A 19738-nucleotide genomic window follows, 5' to 3' on the forward strand; every position below is an offset into this window, starting at 1 on the left:
CAAAGGAGAACACACAGGACACTATAAATAGATTCCTAAAAGATTATTTGGTTAGTATTTTGGGAATTTTCCAACTTGTGAGAGATATTACAAGATCAACCTTGGTAATATTACCCAGGTTTGAAGCAAACATGAACACCGGATCAAACCCTGCGGTCCTTCTCCAGGCGAACTCCCCATTGAAGTCCTAAGTAAGGAATGCAGGATTTTCCCATTTGTAAGCTGCACCTTACTTGTGTGTGCCTTTTACGACTAGACTGTAAACATTGATAGGCTAGAACAAAATCTTCTGAATCCTTCCTAGACCAATTCAAACACAGCTGTACCATCCCTGCCTATCCTAGGCTGCTCTTTCATGTCCTCTACATTGTTAGGTCCCATAAGTTTTCCCTTTTGATGGATTCTTTCAGTTAACTCCCTCTACGTGTTCCTCCACCTGCCCAGTGGCACATCTGCTAGGGCAGATGCTCTGGCTTCATTCTTAGCACATGTCCCAGCCATTTGTGTCTTCTTTTCTGGATAACTTTGGAGAGAAGTTCATGAACTCTCTGACGAATCTTGGCATTTCTATAAATTAAATAAATGTAATTCCTAGTATTTTCTTGAGGCATTTGCTTTTGAAAGCATTTAGACACCTGTCTGCAAGACCAAATTATGAATCCTCAATTGACATGTTATTTCCACCTTAAAATATGGAAGTGAAAATCTTTTACAATGTTTATACAGCACCCAACACAAATACCGGATCTTGTTTTGACTGCCGCACCCTACTATAATACAAATAAATAATAATCATTGTATTCTCTTTTGCTCTCCTCTTTCTTTATCTTCTTCTCTTTCTCTCAAAGAAAATTCAACACTCTTTACTCATGCAAAGTTCCCACTGACTTCACTGGGAGCTTTTCTTGAATGAGGAGTACTGAACAGGACCAGAATTGGTTGTTAAACCCTTCTGTTGTATAGTTATATAGTACTTGAAACAAACAATCTAAAAAGAGGGTGGCACCATATAAATTCCTGCATCATTTTAAATCCATTTCCCCAGGGCTTCACTTTTTATTGTTAAACAGCTCTTAAATCTAGACTCTTAGCATGTATATAAAATGTTAGTCCTATGTTACTAGGCCTTTTGTGCTAAAAAAAAAAAATCAAACCTTGCAATTTGTGATCTGTTAATTTATATATTGAGTATTGAAAATGTGAATGTGTGAATGGTATTCAAACTAAGATACATAGAGTGGAAAGTCACATGCTGGCACCCCAATCAGAATAATATTAGCCATTCCTTATAGTAGGATCTGGAGAACAGGGAAACCTGAAAATAAAGCACCTGCCAAAAGCAATCTGGGGCGAAAACATCCAACATGAAACATGCCTGTTCACCACCACTCTAACATAATGGGAATAAAACATTTAAGAATTAGATGTTGTAGGATATAGGTTCAAAGCAGCGTGCAGGAATTTTTGTAACTGCATCAGTCTATTTAGTACGAGTAGTCCAATTGGCTTCAAAAGATCTACTCCTTTGAGTACAGTTTGCAGGAATGAGATCAGAATATTTAAAAAAAATGGACAAGAACAAAAGATTAGTAAATCATAAAATAAAAGTGTAGCTTTTAAGAGAATTGTTTTAACTTTAAGGAGAATTGGACAGGAGCCCAACTACGGAGACAACTTGGACAACTATGAAGTTCATGTTACTTTTAAAAAGTCATCAGTAATTTTGGTGCTCATGAAATTGAGGGTGTTGGCTTGAGTCAGGCATGTTGCAAGCAGATGTTGTGCAAGCTTCCCTAAATAGCTCTGCCAATACACTGCAATCATAATCTTTAACATTCTGTGTAATTGTATTCTGGAGCTTTTCTTGATCATAGACTGCTTATTCAGCCAAGATGTGTGATGTTTTTGTGAAGCACACAAAAAAAGCAGGAGGAGACCATTAAATGACTTTGCTTTTTGTTCCATCCAGAATTTGAACCCAGTATGTCCAAAGGTGAACTATTATTGAACTAATCCACTGCACTATTAAGACTGCAGGGCAGTACGGGAAAAGTACATTATCTGCCATCAACTGTGATACTAGCTCCCCTCACCCAAATTATATTCTGGTCCAGTCCCCACCATACATTTGGTAGGGAACATTCCTCTCCTGTCCTGCAGCTCCTGTCACCTTTCATGAAGACTCAATATATATATGAAAAAGAAAGAAAATACAAGAAAACTCAGCTCACTGATTCTCAAACTAAAATTTTTAAAGGTCCCGTGTGGATTTAAACAATAGATAAGAGCATGTTTGAGGTAAAGTTGCTAGAGCAAACTGAAAGTTCTGAAAATGGGAATCTCAAATGAGACAATCAGAATAATTTCCAATCCCCAGCACACATTATCACTTGATCAGACTTCTGTACCTGGTAAAAGTGCAAGCAAGATATAAAGTTTATTGTGATTTTTGGATGATATACAATAGTTAATTACTCAGATATATTTGAAACCTAACCCAGGGTAAATAATCATTATGTTTGAAAATCTGGGTAGAACACTTTTTTTTTTTAAATATCTGACTGGTATGGCTTAATATTTTGTAATATTTATTTTAAAACATGTCTTGCCACATGTTTTCAGAAGATTTTCTAACTGTGATATAAAGATGATGGGTATTATATAGAAACAGCAGAATCCCATCTGCATATAAGCAGTTTTTCTCTTTGTTTTATATCTCGAATAATACTGTAATTTCAGTCTCAAAAGGATTTTAAAAATATTGATTAATACATCCCAACAACAACTGTGTGCCATGTGATGGTAAATTTTAGTATCCTCATTGTATAGTTGGGGAAACAGAATGCATTGAAGCAAATTGCCTAGTGGCACCAAACAAGTCAGTGTCAGAACTAGAATTAAACTCCAGAAGTTTGTTACTTACAATTCTGTGTTCACAACACCAACCATACTTCTTTCTTGAAGCCCTGGGTTTGTGACTGTGTCTGAACTGTGATAGCTACAAGTTCAATAGGAGGCAAAAAATAGTGGTGAGAGAGGAGGGGATCTAATTGCATATACCTCACATCAGTGAAAAGGGATTAGACTGTATCCTATTAATAGTCTGTAAAACACTTTGGCCTCCAACATGTTATAGCAGATATTATTTTCTCCCCTCTCCAAGGAGATTATTGGGTCTAGTATAAAAGTACATAAATAAGATAAAAATTAGCATTCCAATACACTGCAATAAACATCAAACGTGGACTGAGGCTACCTGGCAAAAAATTCCGAAACTTATCTGAGACTTGTACAACCAGCAAGACAAGTAGCCCATTTAGTCTGAGGCTTGGTCTACACTAGAGATGTAGGTTGACGCAAGGCAGCTTATGTCGACCTAACGCTGTAAGCGTCTACACTAAAATATAGCTCCCACTGATGTAGCTCGCTCACTTCACCAACTTAATAACTCCAGCTCCACAAGATGTGTAGCGCTTAAGTCGATGTAGTTAGGTCAACGCAATTAGTTGCTACCTTTCAGAAACCGTCCCACAGTGCACCACACTGGCAGTTAACTTGACGCAAGCACTCCTGGTGAGGACGCGCACCGCTGACACAAGGATTGTAGTGTGGAGATGTAAAACCGATTCAATTACTGTGGTGGCTGTACATCAACGTAATTTAGGCCAACTTAATTTTGTAGTGTACACTTGTCCTGACTATTGAGAGAATTTCTTAATAGTGAAACTTATTAGACCGTGGCATAGTTTCCACAGAAAGTGGTGGAAGTCCCATCCTTGGGAACATTTATTCACATAAATAGTCATTCCATTGACTTAAAATAAACTGCTTGACTAAGTAAATTTTGCAAGTTTGGGTCTTTATACAGGAAGCACCACTCTCCTGGTTGAAATGCAGCCACCCTTTGGATAAGACATAACAGTGTTTTAACAATACACAGCAATACTACACAAAAGTTAAAATCTCCTGTGTGGCATTGTCACTTATTCTCTGTGCCTTGGTTCCTCACCTATAAAATAAGGCCGACACTCCCTTTGTCTGTCTCTATATAGACTGTAAGGTCTTACTTTGAGGCAAGGGCTCACTTATGTGCATGAACAATCCCGAAAGCAGTCAGGGCCCTAATCTAGGTTTGGGTTTCTAGGTGCCACTGCAATACAAATAATGAAACGGCTGGATGGGGAGAGGCAGTACGATGATCTAGTGACTAGGGCACTGGAGTGGGACTCATGGGGACTTAGGGTATACATCCATGTACCTCAGTTTCCCCACTGGCAAAATGGGGATGGTGCTACTGACCCTCTTTGTAAAGCACTTCGATAAGACCTGGGCTTTATTACCCTGGATTCCCCCTGCTGTTCACACAGCCTCAGAGCCTGTGCAGCGCGCGTCTCAGGAAGCCTCACTCAGGCTGTTCCGCACAGCCCTGAAGAACAGGCACTGGCTGCAGCCAGGCGCCCCCCCTCCCTGGGGGCTGCAGGCAGCTAGAACCCCCCTCCCCCATCCTTGGGCTGCAGGCACGCACAGGCCCCGCCCTCAGGGGAGCTCGGGGCAGCCGGGCTGACTCTGAGCCAGACACCCCCCTCCCCCCGCCGCACGCAGAGCAGGACCCATAGAGCGCGCGGCGCCGGGCTAGAGAGTACCCAGCAGGGGCCGCCGGGCTTGCGCAGCGGCACAGCGCCCCCAAGCGGCAGCCAGCGGCTTCGCGGTGACCGAGCGGAGAAAGGGAGAGGGAGAGTAATGGCGGCCAGTTAGTGTGTGACTGAGCCGAGAAGACGGCGGCGAACTCGGCGCGCTCGGTGTGTCTCTCTGCCCGGCCGCCCCGCTCCCCGGGAGGAGGCGCCCCGCAGCCCTCCCTCCGCGGCGGCGGCTCCCCGTGTCCGCCTTCGCCGGGGCCATGGTGAACACCAGGAAGAGCTCCCTGCGCCCCCTGGGCAAAGCGGCGGCCGCCGCGGCCGGAGCCGGCAGCCATTTCATCTCGTCCCGGACCCGCTCCTCCAAGAGAGGCACCAAGGCCGGGCTAGAGGAGGCGGCGGCGGCCCGGGTGAGGGAAGCGGCGGGCCGGAGAAGGGCTGGGAGGGCACCGCTGCTGCTGCCTCTGTCGGGGCCGGGGGGGGGGGAGGCAGAGGCAGAGCTGGGCAGACGGGGAGGGGAGCACCGGCGCGGCTGTCTCTGCCCGGGGTGGGGGAGTGACTTGGGGGGCGACAGGGGGAAGAGGATCCGTCCACACTCGGCAGTGCGGGGCTGGGGCGGTAAGGACGAGGGGAGCTGGAATTTGCGGGGGGACGAGGGGTGCAGCTGGGCTACTTTCGGGTGTGCTCCGCTGAGCTGGGGAGAGGGACGGCGGCTCACGGGGTGAAGAAGGGGGCTGGAGGGCGGATTTGTGTGGCGGGAGCTTTGGGGGACTGGGGTTGTAGCCGTGGGGTGGGGGAAGACTTGGGAGCAGAGGGACAAAAGTTCTCGTGCCGCTGGCTAGCTACATCTGTGTGCGAGAGGGGAGCAGACAGGCTGCTGCTGTGCCCGGCAGGGGATCGGGGAGGTAGGAGCGGAGCAAAGCTCCCTCTCTGGCTGCGCCTGGGACTGCACTGGAGGGACAACAAGAAACAAAAGTTGGGAGCTGCGCCTCCAGTAGCTTACAAAATATTGACCTCAGCTCACCTGTGACAGCTATCCGTATCAGCCTTGACAGCCCTGCTTTGCACATGTCTCCCGTATTCTAATCCCTCCCTTGAAAAGCAAGGGAAAATAATAATTTTGCCTATTTGCCTAATTAGCTGTTTTCCCAACATGATTTATAATCAGAGCTTTGATTGTATGGTCTAATCACAGCTGAATCCAACAGCCTAATGTATGAAACTAACATTTTGTAGATTATAATTGAGATCTACTGCCGATTTCAGGAGGCTTGTCTTCTCCATCGTTTCTGGAAAGATTTGCTGACAACAGATATATGCTCCTCCTTGTCCACATTTATTAGAGGGGGCTCTTTGTGTGATAGGAAGAAAATTGATTGCATTACAACTTTTCTGCTGGTGGTTATTGTGCTCTGACCTGAAAACCATATTCTAAACATGATACACTGTAGGTTGTCCCTGCACTCAATGTGTCTAGAAAGACTTAGGGCTGAATGAATACAGGAATGACACAGCTGAGGATCAAAATGTTTGACAGTGATGCACCAAGAGACCACATCCCATTCACTGCTAAGGGGAAGAGATGGAGACAAGTAGAAAAAAAGCAGTAGTAGCCAGAATTGTTAAAAACCCTCTCCCCTTCCCTTTGTTTACAAACACTAAAGAACACTGTTGACTAGGTGTCAGCTGTAAACTGAATGTGCTTATTCAGTCCTCTCCTGTTTCGTCTTAATTTCCTTCTTTTTTTCCTCTATCTGATTTTTCTTTCAGTTTCTGCTCTGTGCTGTTTTTTTGCGCTATAGCTGGTAAAGCTTCTCACACACATTCCAGTATGCCGGTCCCATGGGCCTGGTATACCCTGTGAGCCAAAGTTTGACTTAACCCTCTCTGGCTTGCTGTGTAGAGGAGTCTACTGCTGCTAAGCACTAAGATCATAGAAGATTAGCATTGGAAGAGACCTCAGGAGGTCATCTAGTCCAACCCCCTGCTCAAAGCAGGATTAGCCCCAACTAAATCATCCCAGCTAGGGCTTTGTCAAACCTTAAAAACCTCTAAAGATGGAGATTCTACTACTTTCCTAGGTAACCCATTCCAATGCTTCACCATCCTCCTAGTGAAATAGTTTTTCGTAATATCCAGCCTAGACTCCCGCACTGCAACTTGACACCATTGCTCCTTGTTTGGTCATTTGCCACCACTGAGAACAGCCTAGCTCCATTCTCTTTGGAACCCCCCTTCAGGTAGTTGAAGGCTGCTATCAAATCCGCCCTCACTCTTCTGCAGAGTAAATAAGCCCAGTTCACTCAGCCTTTCCTTGTAAGTCATGCACCCCAGACCCCTAATAATTTTTGTTGCCCTCCGCTAGACTCTCTCAAATTTTCCACATCCTTTCTTTAATGGGGGCCCCCAAACTGAACGCAGTACTCCAGATGTGGCCTCACCAGTGCCGAAGAGAGGAGAATAATCACTTTCCGCGATCTGCTGGCTACTAATGCAGCCCAATATGCTGTTAGCCTTCTTGTCAATAAGGGCATACTGTTGACTCATATCCAGCTTCTTGTCCACTATAATCCCCAGGTCCTTGTCTGCAGAACTGCCACTTAGCCAGTCGGTCCCCAGCCTGTAGCAGTGCATGGGATTCTTCCGTCCTAAGTGCAGGACTCTGCACTTATCCTTGTTGAACCTCATCCGATTTCTTTTAGCCCAGTCCCCCAATTTGTCTAGGTTGCTCTGGACCTTATCCCTACCCTCCATCGTATGTACCTCTCCCCCCAGTTTAGTGTCATCTGCGAACTTGCTGAGAGTGCAATCCATCACATCATCCAGATCATTAATGAAGATGTTGAACAAAACCGGTCCCAGGACAGACCCCTGTGGCACTCAGCTTGATACGGGCTGCCAACTAGACATTGAGCCGTTGTCCACTACCCGTTGAGCCCGATGATTTAGTCAGTTTTCTGTCCACCTTATATCCATTCATCCAATCCATACTTTTTTAACTTGCTGGCAAGAATACTGTGGGTGACTTAGCAAAGCTTTTGATACAAGTCGAGATATATCACGCCCACCGCTTTCCCCATATCCACAGAGCCAGTTGTCTCATCATAGAAGGCAATCAGGTTGGTCAGGCATGACTTGCCCTTGGTGAATCCATATTGACCATTCCTGATCACCTTCCTCTCCTCCAAGTGCTTCAAAATGGATTCCTGAGGACCTGCTCCATGATTTTTCTAGGGACTGATAGTGTTCCTTTCCATTGATTTAAAATGCACAGCCAAATGATTTCCTTGTTATGGAGTGAGGGAAAGGGATAAGTAAAATTGTCCTGAAAATCACTACATCCATACCAAGATACTTATACAAATGAAGTGTTTCTAAAGGCAAGTGTGTATCTTTGCATGACCTAATGGATTTGTTTTGGAATACATTGGAGCACTCTTACATTAATCTCAGGGACACTCCAAGTATTCACTGTTGTGTGTTAGTCTTTTTTTTTCTTTAGAAAAACAGTAGCCAAAAGCTAGCAGAACTTGTTAGAAGCTTTTGCTCTTCTTCCTTTTCAGAATTTTAGCGCATACATATTTTCATTTTCAGTATGCATTTTACACTGTGGTTTTAAGTATGGGAAGCTGTTGTTAATATTAAGGTCTAAGAAATTGATAATGTGATATAGAAAAGGTACAGAGAAGTGCAACAAACATGATTAGGTATATGGAACGCTTCCGTGTTAGGGGAGAGTAAAAAACTGGGACTGTTCAGTTTGGAAAAGAGATGACTAAGGCGGGGAGATATGACAGATATATAAAATCACAAATGGTGAGGAAGTGTTATTTACCCCTTCACATAACACACAAACCAGGGGTCACCCAATGAAATGAGTAGTCAGCGGGTTTAAAACAAACAAAAGAAAGTGCTACTGCATCTAAATACACAATCAGCCTGTGGAACTTGTTGCCAAGGATTGTTGTGAGGGCCGAAAGCATAACTGGGTTCAAAAAAGAATTAGGTATGTTCATGGAGGATAGGTCCATCAATGGCTATTAGCCAAGATGGTCAGAGATGCCAGCCACCCCATGCTCTGGGTGTTCCTGAAGCCTCTGACTGGCAGATGGTGGGACTGGACATCGGGATGGATCACATGATAATTGCTCTGTTCTGTTCATTCCCTTTGAAGCATCTGGCACTAGCCATTGTAGGAAGATAGGATACTAGGCTAGATGTAACATTGGTCTTGACCCAGTAGTTATTCATATGTTCGTAAGCTTTCAGATCTCCATGAAATAATGTTAAAAATATCTAACAATTTTCTGTGATTAAAATGTGCCAAAATCAATAGGACAGTTAGATGTCAATATTTATATAGAAAAAAGTAGCTGAAATTAAAAAACCCACACCAAGCCATGATTTATAAAATTACTATTATGAGACAGTGTTGTAGCTGCAGCATTGGGGGGGAAATGGGTAGATTAGCATGTGTGTGGGTTTGGAGGCAATTGTTTCATTTACTTCTCAAGTTCGTTGTAATGATGTCTCTCTTTAAAGCCTACCATAGATTTGTGATCTGAGAACCCCAGCTCTACTGGAGGTCTGGTGAATTGGAAGTTAAAGGTTGCAGCAGACTCCAGGTGCTCTATAAATCAAAAATATTGTCTATACCTTTGTGAGCCTGAGTTTACTTCCACAAGAGTGTTGACTTGGGATCCCTGTGGAATGCTGTTTCTTGAATATGTTTGCAAATACCAGTCAGGGAGAATTGCTAAGATTATTTTTGTGTTCCATACCATTGATTAAAATTGAACCAACAGTATAACAGTATCCTGTAAAAATGTTGGCCATACCTGATACAGTAGATGTGGGGCTACAAGCTGCACTCATCTGTTTTGTTGCTCTTCCATGTCCCCCCCCCCCCCTTGTGGTTTTACTTGGCATTTTCTAATATATTTTAGGTTATATGCACATATTTATGAGGCTACACTTGAAAAGACCCAAATGTAGGGGAAAGGAATGTATGAGATTTAAATGTCTAATGTATTAAATGTTAGTATGTTGTTGAATAACATGTTTCAGGTGATTTACTTGGTAGATTCAAAGACTCAGATGTAATACATGCACTATGTATTGACCAAATATTAAGATTAAGAAAATCAACTCGCTAAATAGATCAAGTAATCAGATTTTTATTCTCTGTAATGGTATGGCAGTATTTAGTACATTAGAATGTGAAGAGGAGGAAGTGAGGTGTATTGTTTTCATGTTTAATTTGTAATATTGTAAGTATAATGGGAGGTTTGGTTGCCTTTTATGTAAAAAGTAAAAAATTACCATTTTACTATTAAAATTTGACTTGCAAGTGTTGTATTGCTTGATATTTAAACATTCTGACAGGAACGAAATTTATCAAATTTATCACAACTATTCAAAATTATAAAATTATGAAAGTAGGTTTATAAACTTCAATTTTGAACCTCACTTTTTAAGTATATGTTTTTTTACCATAAAATACATGCAAGTGTTTGAGTTTCTATTGTTAATTTACAAAACTAATTTTTCGATGTCTTTTAGATACTGATATAGGAATTCAGAGTAGCAGCCGTGTTAGTCTGTATCCGCAAAAAGAAGAACAGGAGTACTTGTGGCACCGTAGAGACTAACAAATTTATTAGAGCATAAGCTTTCGTGGACTACAGCCCACTTCTTCGGATGCATATAAGAAGTGGGCTGTAGTCCACGAAAGCTTATGCTCTAATAAATTTGTTAGTCTCTAAGGTGCCACAAGTACTCCTGTTCTTCTTTTTGCTGATATAGGAATTGTGATTTCAATGATTGAGTTTAATTAGCCACTGAAGTTAAATTTACCTTATTCCACAATATTGAGAGATGATTCTTTAACACAGTTGCAAAAAACTAAAAGCCCTGTATTATTGTAGTTTTTTTTTTTTTAATCATGCCACTGTATTGGTCAGACACTTTAGAAATGTAGATTAACCTAATTTAATTAGGCAAGGAAGTATTAAAAGTACTTTAAGAGCTACTTGAGGGCACTCTGATTACTGTAATACAAGTTCCTAGCTAAAAGGAGGACTGCCAACACGTTCAGTTTATTCAGAAGCAACATAGAGCTCTCCATTGTACTTAATTGCTAATAGGAACACAAACAGAACTGGGAATTGACATAAAGCACTGTAGTTACATGGAACATAAGCACTATACAGCATTTTTATGATTCATAGTAACAGTAAATATAGATCTCTTGATTCAATTTCTAAATGTATAAAAATTAATTGAAATAATTCTTTCCACATTAAAGGTGTGATAATATAACTTTACAGATTCTTCTGCAGGGTATATTTTTAGCTCTTAAAAATACCAATTACTCTTTAATGGTCAACAATTGAAACACTTTAAAATATTTTTTGACATGTTTTTGACTTATTTTATTTAAAAATATTAGTTTTAAAACTTGTGTAATAATTTGTAAAAATTAAAGAAGTATTTTTTCCTTTCAAACAGAATAGCAAAAGACGTAACATGTTTGTTTTTGTTTTGAAAAACGCTTGATTCAGATTAATGAGTATTATTGTCTTTCCTTTTTCACTTACCCTTCCATTTTTACAAGTTGTAAGGACTTGTTGGTTTGGAATTTCCCTCTGATGGTTACCTATATGACAGTGCCTAACACTCTTAATGGCTATTCTATGTATTTGAACTAAAGACGCTGGAAAATTCACTGAGCTTGGGTCATGTAGGAAAAAGAAAATGACACTGCTTTGTACTTGTGTTTAAAAGTTCTTTAAAGAAAAATATCCTTCCTAAAGTTGCTCCTGTATTTTCAAATCACTGAGTTGAGTCTTAGTTTTACTGTTTTCAGTAATGCTAATGGGAGTATTTCAGATAAAACTTGCACAATTCTTATGAAGTTATGAAAAAGATTTTGGTTAAAGGCAGATTCTTGAGGAAACCCATCTTTTTAGGGTGGTAATGAAAGCTAGTTTTTTTTCTTGTTTTAATGGTGTTCCTTACTTTGAGACCTGGCATGGGAAATTCAGGAATAAATCATGTAATTTGTTCCTTAGTACTGTTATTCGCACATCTGTGCATAGTGGGAAATGGAGCAAGTGTTCCAAGTGGTCAACTTCCTGCCAATATTCTAGTATACTTAAAGCCTATTTGACATTATATCACTTAATGTGCCCAAATGGACATGTGGGGATAGAGTTTTTCAAAAGCAGTCTACCAAATCATTTTGCCTGTGATAATTTGGGAATTGGGTCACACACTATTGGCTAATTTTCATATAGAAAAATAATTACACATTTTGCTTGACACTGCTGGTCATATTCTGCAGTCATACTATTCTGGATTTTGAACTCCTTGGAACTCAGAAATGAAGCAGGATAAGACCTAATTAATATGTGAATAAGACCTCCAAAGAACATTCGGGAAATGGTGTTGGTGATTTAGTAAGTTGCGCTCTTTCTTCTGAGTACTAAACCAGTATCCCAGTGTAGCATTAATGGAGGCTGCTTATGGAGCTGCCATCTTTCAGATGAGTCTTAAAACACTCACAGACACTTGTCATTAAAGATCCCATGGCATTTTTTTGCCAGAATTGTGTTTAGCTTGGGGTTCTGCAAGGTACACCTCTACCTTGATATAATGCTACTCGATATAACATAAATTTGGATACAACGCAATAAAGCAGGGGCGGGGGGGCGGGGCTGCGCACTTCAGTGGATCAAAGCAAGTTCAATATAATGCGGTTTCACCTATAACACGGTAAGATTTTTTTGGCTCCTGAGGATAGCATTATGTCGAGGTAGAGGTGTAATTAGATGAGGTAATTACATTCTGATCACCCAATTCCCCCTGCACTTTCAATTGGATGTGGTATATTGTTCTGTACTTTCTGCCCTAAACTGCTATATACTGATAAACTGTTGATGTTCAGCCCAGTAATTGAATTTATTACTGTATAACTCTTTATAAAGCTCTTTTCACACCAAGTATCCAGTACCTAGGCGTGGATGACCTTTAGTCTTCTGCCACTCTGGTTGTAGCTATGACCTGGTCATTTCAGTGTGTTATATATTTTATTACTAATATATTACTCCCAGTTTGGGCAGTAAAAGCCCTCACACCACTTCTAGTGCAGAGAGAGGACCATGAGCTTCTGTATCTTTCCAGGTATAGTTCTCCATCCTTTTTTCTCTATTTTCTCCCTGGTCTGCTGGCTTCTTGTTTTGCTCTCCCTTTTCCTTTGACTCACTTTCCTGGTCTCTGAGCCTGGTTTTGTCACATTAACTTACAGCCTCATTACCTTTGGAACGTTTTTTGCTCCTCAGTGAGTGTTCCTGCTGCCCCTACCAAATCTCCTCCTGTCTCAATTCCCACAACCCTACCGGTCACTGTCGCACTGCTATGGACGTTTCAGGTCCCAGCATTCTTCCGATCCTCCTGCTCAGTGATCTTCACCAAAATCATTCCGTTTATTTATTTAATTAGATTTATAGGAGTGCCTAGCCATACACTTTAGGCTTTCTTGACCTAACTAAAAATACATACCACAAACACATTGCTGTTTCAGTAGCAGTAGAGAGGAAGAAATTTGGCTGTCTACCTTGTATGATATTTCTGTAGCACCTTACATCATAAATCCAAAAGAACTTTTACAAATTATATAGATTATGCCCCCTTTTTTTAGATTTAAATTAATTCAGTAGCTTCTAAATGTAGTTCTAAACTGCTATGTGTAGCCTTGGAGTTTGGGCTGTAGGAGTTAGTTTTTAGTGATTAGTAAACATCTGTATGACTTGACATGCCGGAAGTTGTAGGAAATAAGAAATTGAATATACTAAAGTAATGAAAATGATTCTTCTGATGTAAAATGTAAACATTGTCAAGAATGAAGTAGTGAGTGGGAAAGGATTCATGCTTCTTTTAAAAAGTTCAGAAAATAGGCTTCTTCAGATTTATCAAATGTGACACTAAATTAAAGATTGGTTATTGAAGCAGAGGAGCAAAAGACTGAAAGTTTTGATGATTCTGCAAGTAAGGTATTTCTGATGCCATAGTCACCATTGAAACGTAGCATCAATCATTATGAAGTCAGTTCCAAGGCTGGCCAGCAGCTATTTAACATCAGGAATGTTTTCTGTTCTTTGACATCCAAAAAACCCAACAATCGGTCCGTGATTATGGAATACAAACAATTGAAAGTAAAGACTTTGGTAAGAAAGTCACAATCTTTTTTTATGCAATAAATGTCACCTTTCAACCTAGCACAAAGTGAGCAATTTAAATAAATGATTAAAGCACTCATCATGAATATATCAGAGGGGTAGCCATGTTAGTCTGAATCTGTAAAAAGCAACAGAGGGTCCTGTGGCACCTTTAAGACTAACAGAAGTATTGGGAGCATAAGCTTTCATGAGTAAGAACCTCACTTCTTCAGACGTAAGTAATGGAAATTTCCAGAGGCGGGTATAAATCATTCTGGAGATAACGAGGTTAGTTCAATCAGGGAGGGTGAGGTACTCTGCTAGCAGTTGAGGTGTGAACACCAAGGGAGGAGAAACTGCTTCTGTAGTTGGATAGCCATTCACAGTCTTTGTTTAATCCTGATCTGATGGTGTCATATTTGCAAATGAACTGGAGCTCAGCAGTTTCTCTTTGGAGTCTGGTCCTGAAGTTTTTTTGCTGTAAGATGGCTACCTTTACATCTGCTATTGTGTGGCCAGGGAGGTTGAAGTGTTCTCCTACAGGTTTTTGTATATTGCCATTCCTGATATCTGACTTGTGCCATTTATCCTCTTGCGTAGTGACTGTCCAGTTTGGCCAATGTACATAGCAGAGGGGCATTGCTGGCACATGATGGCATATATAATTGGTGGACATGCAGGTGAATGAGTTGGTGATGTTGTAGCTGATCTGGTTAGATCCTGTGATGGTGTTGCTGGTGTAGATATGTGGTCAGAGTTGGCATCGAGGTTTGTTGCATGGGTTGGTTCCTGAGTTAGAGTTGTTATGGTGCGGTGTGTGGTTGCTGGTGAGAATATGCTTAAGGTTGGCGGGAGCCCCGACTGGGGTTATTCTATCTATTACCCAAGATCCACAAACCTGGAAATTCTGGACGCCCCATCATCTCGAGCATTGGCACTCTCACTGAAGGACTGTCTGGATATGTGGACTCCCTACTCAGACCCTACGCCACCAGCACTCCCAGCTATCTCTGTGACACCACTGATTTCCTGAGAAAACTACAATGCATTGGTGACCTCCCAGAAAACACCATCCTAGCCACCATGGATGTAGAGGCTCTCTACACAAACATCCCACGCACAGATGGAAAACAAGCTGTCAGGAACAGTAGCCCTGATGATGACACAGCACAACTTGTTGCTGAGCTCTGTGACTTTATCCTCATGCACAATTATTTCAAATTTGGTGACAATATATACCTCCAGACCAGTGGCACCGCTATGGGCATCCGCATGGCCCCACAATATGCCAACATTTTTATGGCTGACCTGGAACAACGCTTCCTCAGCTCTCGTCCACTCACGCCCCTTCTCTACCTACGCTATATTGATGACATCTTCATCATCTGGACCCATGGGAAGGAGACCCTGGAAGAATTCCACCATGATTTCAACAGCTTCCACCCCACCATCAACCTCAGCCTGGACCAGTCTACATGGGAGGTCCACTTCCTAGACACCACAGTACAAATAAGCGATGGCCACGTTAACACCACCCTATACCGAAAACCCACCGACCGCTATGCCTACCTTCATTGCAGAAGATAAAAAATACTTTGGCATCCACGATCAGCCTTCATGGTTGGTTGAATAGAAAAAGCAGGCTTTATGTTTAGTTCTCCAGTGACACTTGATGGAATTTTTAGTAAGACTGTTGCTCTGTTTTCTTCCAACTACCATAAAATATGATTACATTTGCACTGAGCATGAAGAGAACTTAAGTCAAATAATTTTGAAAAAAGCTGTAAAAGAAAGCACTAAATTTACAAAAGCAATTGAAAGAAGTTTTGAAGGAATTTGGCAAATTACTGGAGAATGACACTACTGTCAGTGTTGGGAAATCTAACTTGATCTAATTAACAACAAAGATCTGGAACCATACAAGAACAAAACCAAACACACACACACACACACACACACACACACACACACACACACACACACACACACACACACACACACAGCTCAAGGAAGCTATGGAACCTTTCCATGACTCAGTCAAAATGACTGACCCCAAATATAATAAGTATTATTAACTATGATCAATACTTATCACTTGCCTCACTTTCATTAGTAGATCTAAAAGTGCTGTACAAAGGAGGTCCGTATCCTTATCCCCATTTTTTCACAAATGGGGAAACTGAGGTATAAGGAGGGAAGTGACTTACCCAAGATCACCCAGCAGACCAGTTTCAAAGTTAGAAATTGAATCCAGGTCTCCTGAGTCCCATTCCAGTGCCCGTTCCAGCAGGCTATTAATGCTTCCCTATAAAGGTTAGAGGTTGAACCCAGAACAGGAAGAATAGGCTGAAATGTGGATGATAGACAGTAATCTTGAATTCTTTCCTTCTCTCCTAGCATGTAAAATTGAAGATCCAGATTTCCACCTCAAATTGGTGATGGGGTGGGGGGGGCATGTATGAACATGGTGGAAAATTCTGCAAGGTTTTAATCTCCCAGAAGGCAGGACAATGGAATTCAGAACGTTTGTTATAGTTTCCCCCCCCCTAAATCTGCTCTCCTAGCCAACTCTTCAAAATGTATGTTTTGCATTTGTGTGTGTATTTGGCTGTGATGGTTTCATAGGCTAGGTGCAGAAAAAACAAATAGGTTGTTAAAGTGTATTGGTATACAAGGACAGATACAAAAGAGTATCAAGCCTAATTAGGCTAGATTCAGTTGTGCAGTTGTGTACAGAATTACACAGCTTTAAACTACACCTTTGTTTTATCTGAACTGCACTTCAACCACAAAATTCACAGTGCCAATGTGATCTAGACCTGGACTTTCTTTTGGAAAAAGTGTATGTATGTTTTTATGTCTGAGGAATAAAATTGCTTATAAAGTGAGCCCACATAGTATAGTATTTAGTAGAACATCCCTCTTCCCTCAAGAAAAAACTAGTAGTATTCTAAATAGGGCATCACAACAGGCCTGCCTGGTATGGTAGAAACAAGATACGTTCTTTAGCAGGTCACCTCTTCATTTTCTTCCCTACTTGTTACATCCATGTTAAATAATAAAATCCTTTAGTAGCCCAGTTCGTCAATACCCTGAGACATGTTTGCATTGCTGTTCAGAATATACAAATAAGCAGTGGCTACTGACCCCAGATTTTCTAAGGTTAGTAAAAACACATTGCTCTTATGAGCAATGTTAATGTCTACAGATCATAAATCTCATTTCAAGGAGATAAAGGCAGAAGTAGAGATACTTTTGAATATCAGTCGGTAAAGCAAATTTCCTGATAACATTTAGTTGTTTAATACAAGTACATTTCAGGAGCTTAATATGGTATTTGTAAAATGAGAAAGAAGAGAATAGTAATTGAAATAGTTTGGACACCTTTAAAACTATGTAGTTAAGAAATCAGTTAAGAAATTAATTTAAAAATCTTGAAATTGAATATGTTGAATAGTAGAAGAGGGAGACAAGATTATAGATGTTGAAGGGAGTAAAATAATAGGTGGAAAATTCTATTGTATCAAGTTTTGCTGAAATGGTATGAACAGTATAATAATTTTTTGGATGTAGGGTGACCAGATGTCCCAATTTTATAGGGACAGTCCCGATTTTTGGGTCTTTTTCTTATATAGGCTCCTATTACCCCCTGCCCCTGTCCCGATTTTTCACATTTGCTGTCTGGTCACCCTAGTTGGACATGGGAATGGTGTGGCATATTATTCAATAAAATAGATGATTGAGAGAGCTGGTTTTACCATGATGGAAACTTTTTTTTATACCAGGGTGTCCACTGATACAAATTTCAGTGCCGCTGAATCAGTAGTTGCACAAATGGGAATCTTCTTCTGAAATTCTCAAGTTGTAGAAGTGGCCTAAATGTATCAGAACTCTTATTCCAAAACTAGATTGAATTAGAGTGCCCACTTAGTAAAAATCATGAGATTAGATTATATTGTTGCTTTACTACTATACCTCTGATTTCCTGAGCGAACTGAGTTACTTATCAGCTTGGTTGGAATTGTGAAGGCTTGTCGGAATTGACAACTTCATTATCCATGTGGATGATGACCTTCTAGGTTAATTCATAATCCTTTGTATTTACCAGGAAATGGTAAATTTTTTCAAGCCTAGGCCTAGATCAAATTGGAACTATACATTTTTTGGTTGAAGTGCAGTTCAGATAAAACAAAGGTGGCACTTGTGGGTTTGAGAAACACCCAGAAGTGTCAGAGGCCTCTTTGATGGAGAAAGCATATGCTGGTCCTGCATCAGCAACTTTCCTCAATCAGTAAACCTGTGGGAACAGTGGTTGCTTCTGGATATCCAGACAGCTGCTGTAGCCAAGATATCTTTTTTTCATTTTCTCTTAGATAGCAGCTTGTAACTTTTTTTTTTTTTAAAACCATAAATCCTTTATGTTTAGTATCCTCTACATGCTAGAGATTGCCTCTCTCCGTCCATTAACTTGACAGTTGATCATCTGAAATGCTTTAGATAACAGTCCCCATTGTAAGCTTCGGGGCAGGCATTTATCGGTGAAGGGCTCTGGAGTTTGCTCCCCTTCCTTGCTTCATCAAGGCATAAGTTTGTTGATGCTTGGGCCATCCTGCAAGGCCTGATCTATTTACTGAATAGTCTTTTTCTAAAGAAGTGGGTTGAGAAGGATCATTTTAGTTATTTTCTTTAGTTTCTAGTTTGGAGAGTTCTTTAATTTATTAATATTTAAAAATAAATGTTATAAATACATGTAACAACATTGTGATAGGTGCATTATAGATTCATAGTTGAGAAGGCCAGAAGGGACCATTGTAATCATCCAGTTTGACCTCCTGTGTAACACAGGCCATAATGCTTCCCTGAATTAATTTGTTTGAACTAGAGCAGCATTTCTCAAATGTGGCCACTGAGGCCGCATACAGCCACCAGGGGCTTTTCTTGCGGGCACAGCCTCCTGGGCAGTGATGGGGGGGAGGGGGGGAGAGGAGGGAAGCAGTGGACCCTCCCCCAGGGCTACCAGCAGGCATTGAGCCCTGCCCCTCTCTGGAGCCCACAAACGCTGGAGGAGTAGGCAGCCAGTGAGTTCCCCACCTTCCCAGGGGTGGTGAGGCTCATGCTTCGGGCTTCAGCCTTGGGGTGGTAGGCAGCAGGCTCCAGTCATTGGGCTTCAGGCTCTGGCTCTGGACCCCAGTCACATGGCAGCGGGTTCCGGCCCTCGGCTTACCCCCTCTACCCCGCTGCCTCCCCGGCCCTCCATCTATCCCCGCCTTGCCCTAGCCCCTCTGTCTCCCTACCCACCTCCCCATCCAGGTCTTAATTTGTCCCTTGTGAAAATTGATATTTGTATGTTTGTTAATATCACTTTTCACAGCCTCCCAGCTAGTTATGAAAAGTGATATTAACAAACATACAAATATTAAAGAAGCAACAAGAAAAAGACAAGAATGTGCAAAGCACCTTATTTGTGTTTCTATTCTGTTTAGGTCCAATAAATAACAGTGACAACTGTACATTCTTTTTATTATTGAGTCTGCCAAAAAAACCAACCTCTACATAAATTACAATGATTTAGACATGTATATGTGCATATTTATTTATTTTCCTTAAAGTTAATGAATATTTTAGGAAAGATTGTCAGAGCGGCCACCAGCAAGAGTTGAGGCCACCAAAAAAATTGTTGAGAACCCCTGAACTAGAGCATATCTTTAGAGAAACATCCAGTCTTGATTTAAAAATTCCCAGTGATGGAGAATCTACCGTTACTCTTGGTAAATTGTTCAAATGGTTAATTGCTGTCACTCTTTTGTGCCTTATTTTTACTCAGAATTTGTCTACCTTAAACTTCTAGCCTCTGGATCTTGCTATATGTTTTTCTGCAGGATAGAA

The 19738-nt window shown here is 41.2% G+C and overlaps 2 protein-coding genes across 5 annotated transcripts in view; one reads left to right on the plus strand and one right to left on the minus strand.

Moving 5' to 3' along the window:
- UBXN2A (UBX domain protein 2A) overlaps nucleotides 1–2977 on the minus strand; it is a 43166-nt gene extending 40189 nt beyond the window's left edge. The window contains exon 1 of the mRNA XM_065587594.1: nucleotides 2924–2977. The gene's annotated coding sequence lies outside the window, so the exon portion shown is untranslated. The remainder of the gene's footprint in view (nucleotides 1–2923) is intronic.
- Nucleotides 2978–4699: 1722 nt separating this feature from the next.
- Nucleotides 4700–19738, plus strand: part of ATAD2B (ATPase family AAA domain containing 2B) — a 155858-nt gene continuing 140819 nt past the window's right edge. For 3 of the 4 annotated variants that reach the window (XR_006174082.2, XM_008163069.4, XM_065587599.1), the window contains exon 1: nucleotides 4708–5044. Coding sequence is in view for 3 of the 4 variants with exons in the window: in XM_008163069.4 (XP_008161291.2) it covers nucleotides 4898–5044 (147 nt within the window). In the remaining variant the exon portion in view is untranslated. Of the gene's footprint in view, nucleotides 5045–19738 lie in introns of all 4 variants that reach the window. The other variant, XM_008163070.4, reaches the window with a different exon arrangement.

Source organism: Chrysemys picta, chromosome 3, assembly GCF_011386835.1.
Source record: "Chrysemys picta bellii isolate R12L10 chromosome 3, ASM1138683v2, whole genome shotgun sequence".
NCBI classification, from domain to species: domain Eukaryota; kingdom Metazoa; phylum Chordata; order Testudines; family Emydidae; genus Chrysemys; species Chrysemys picta.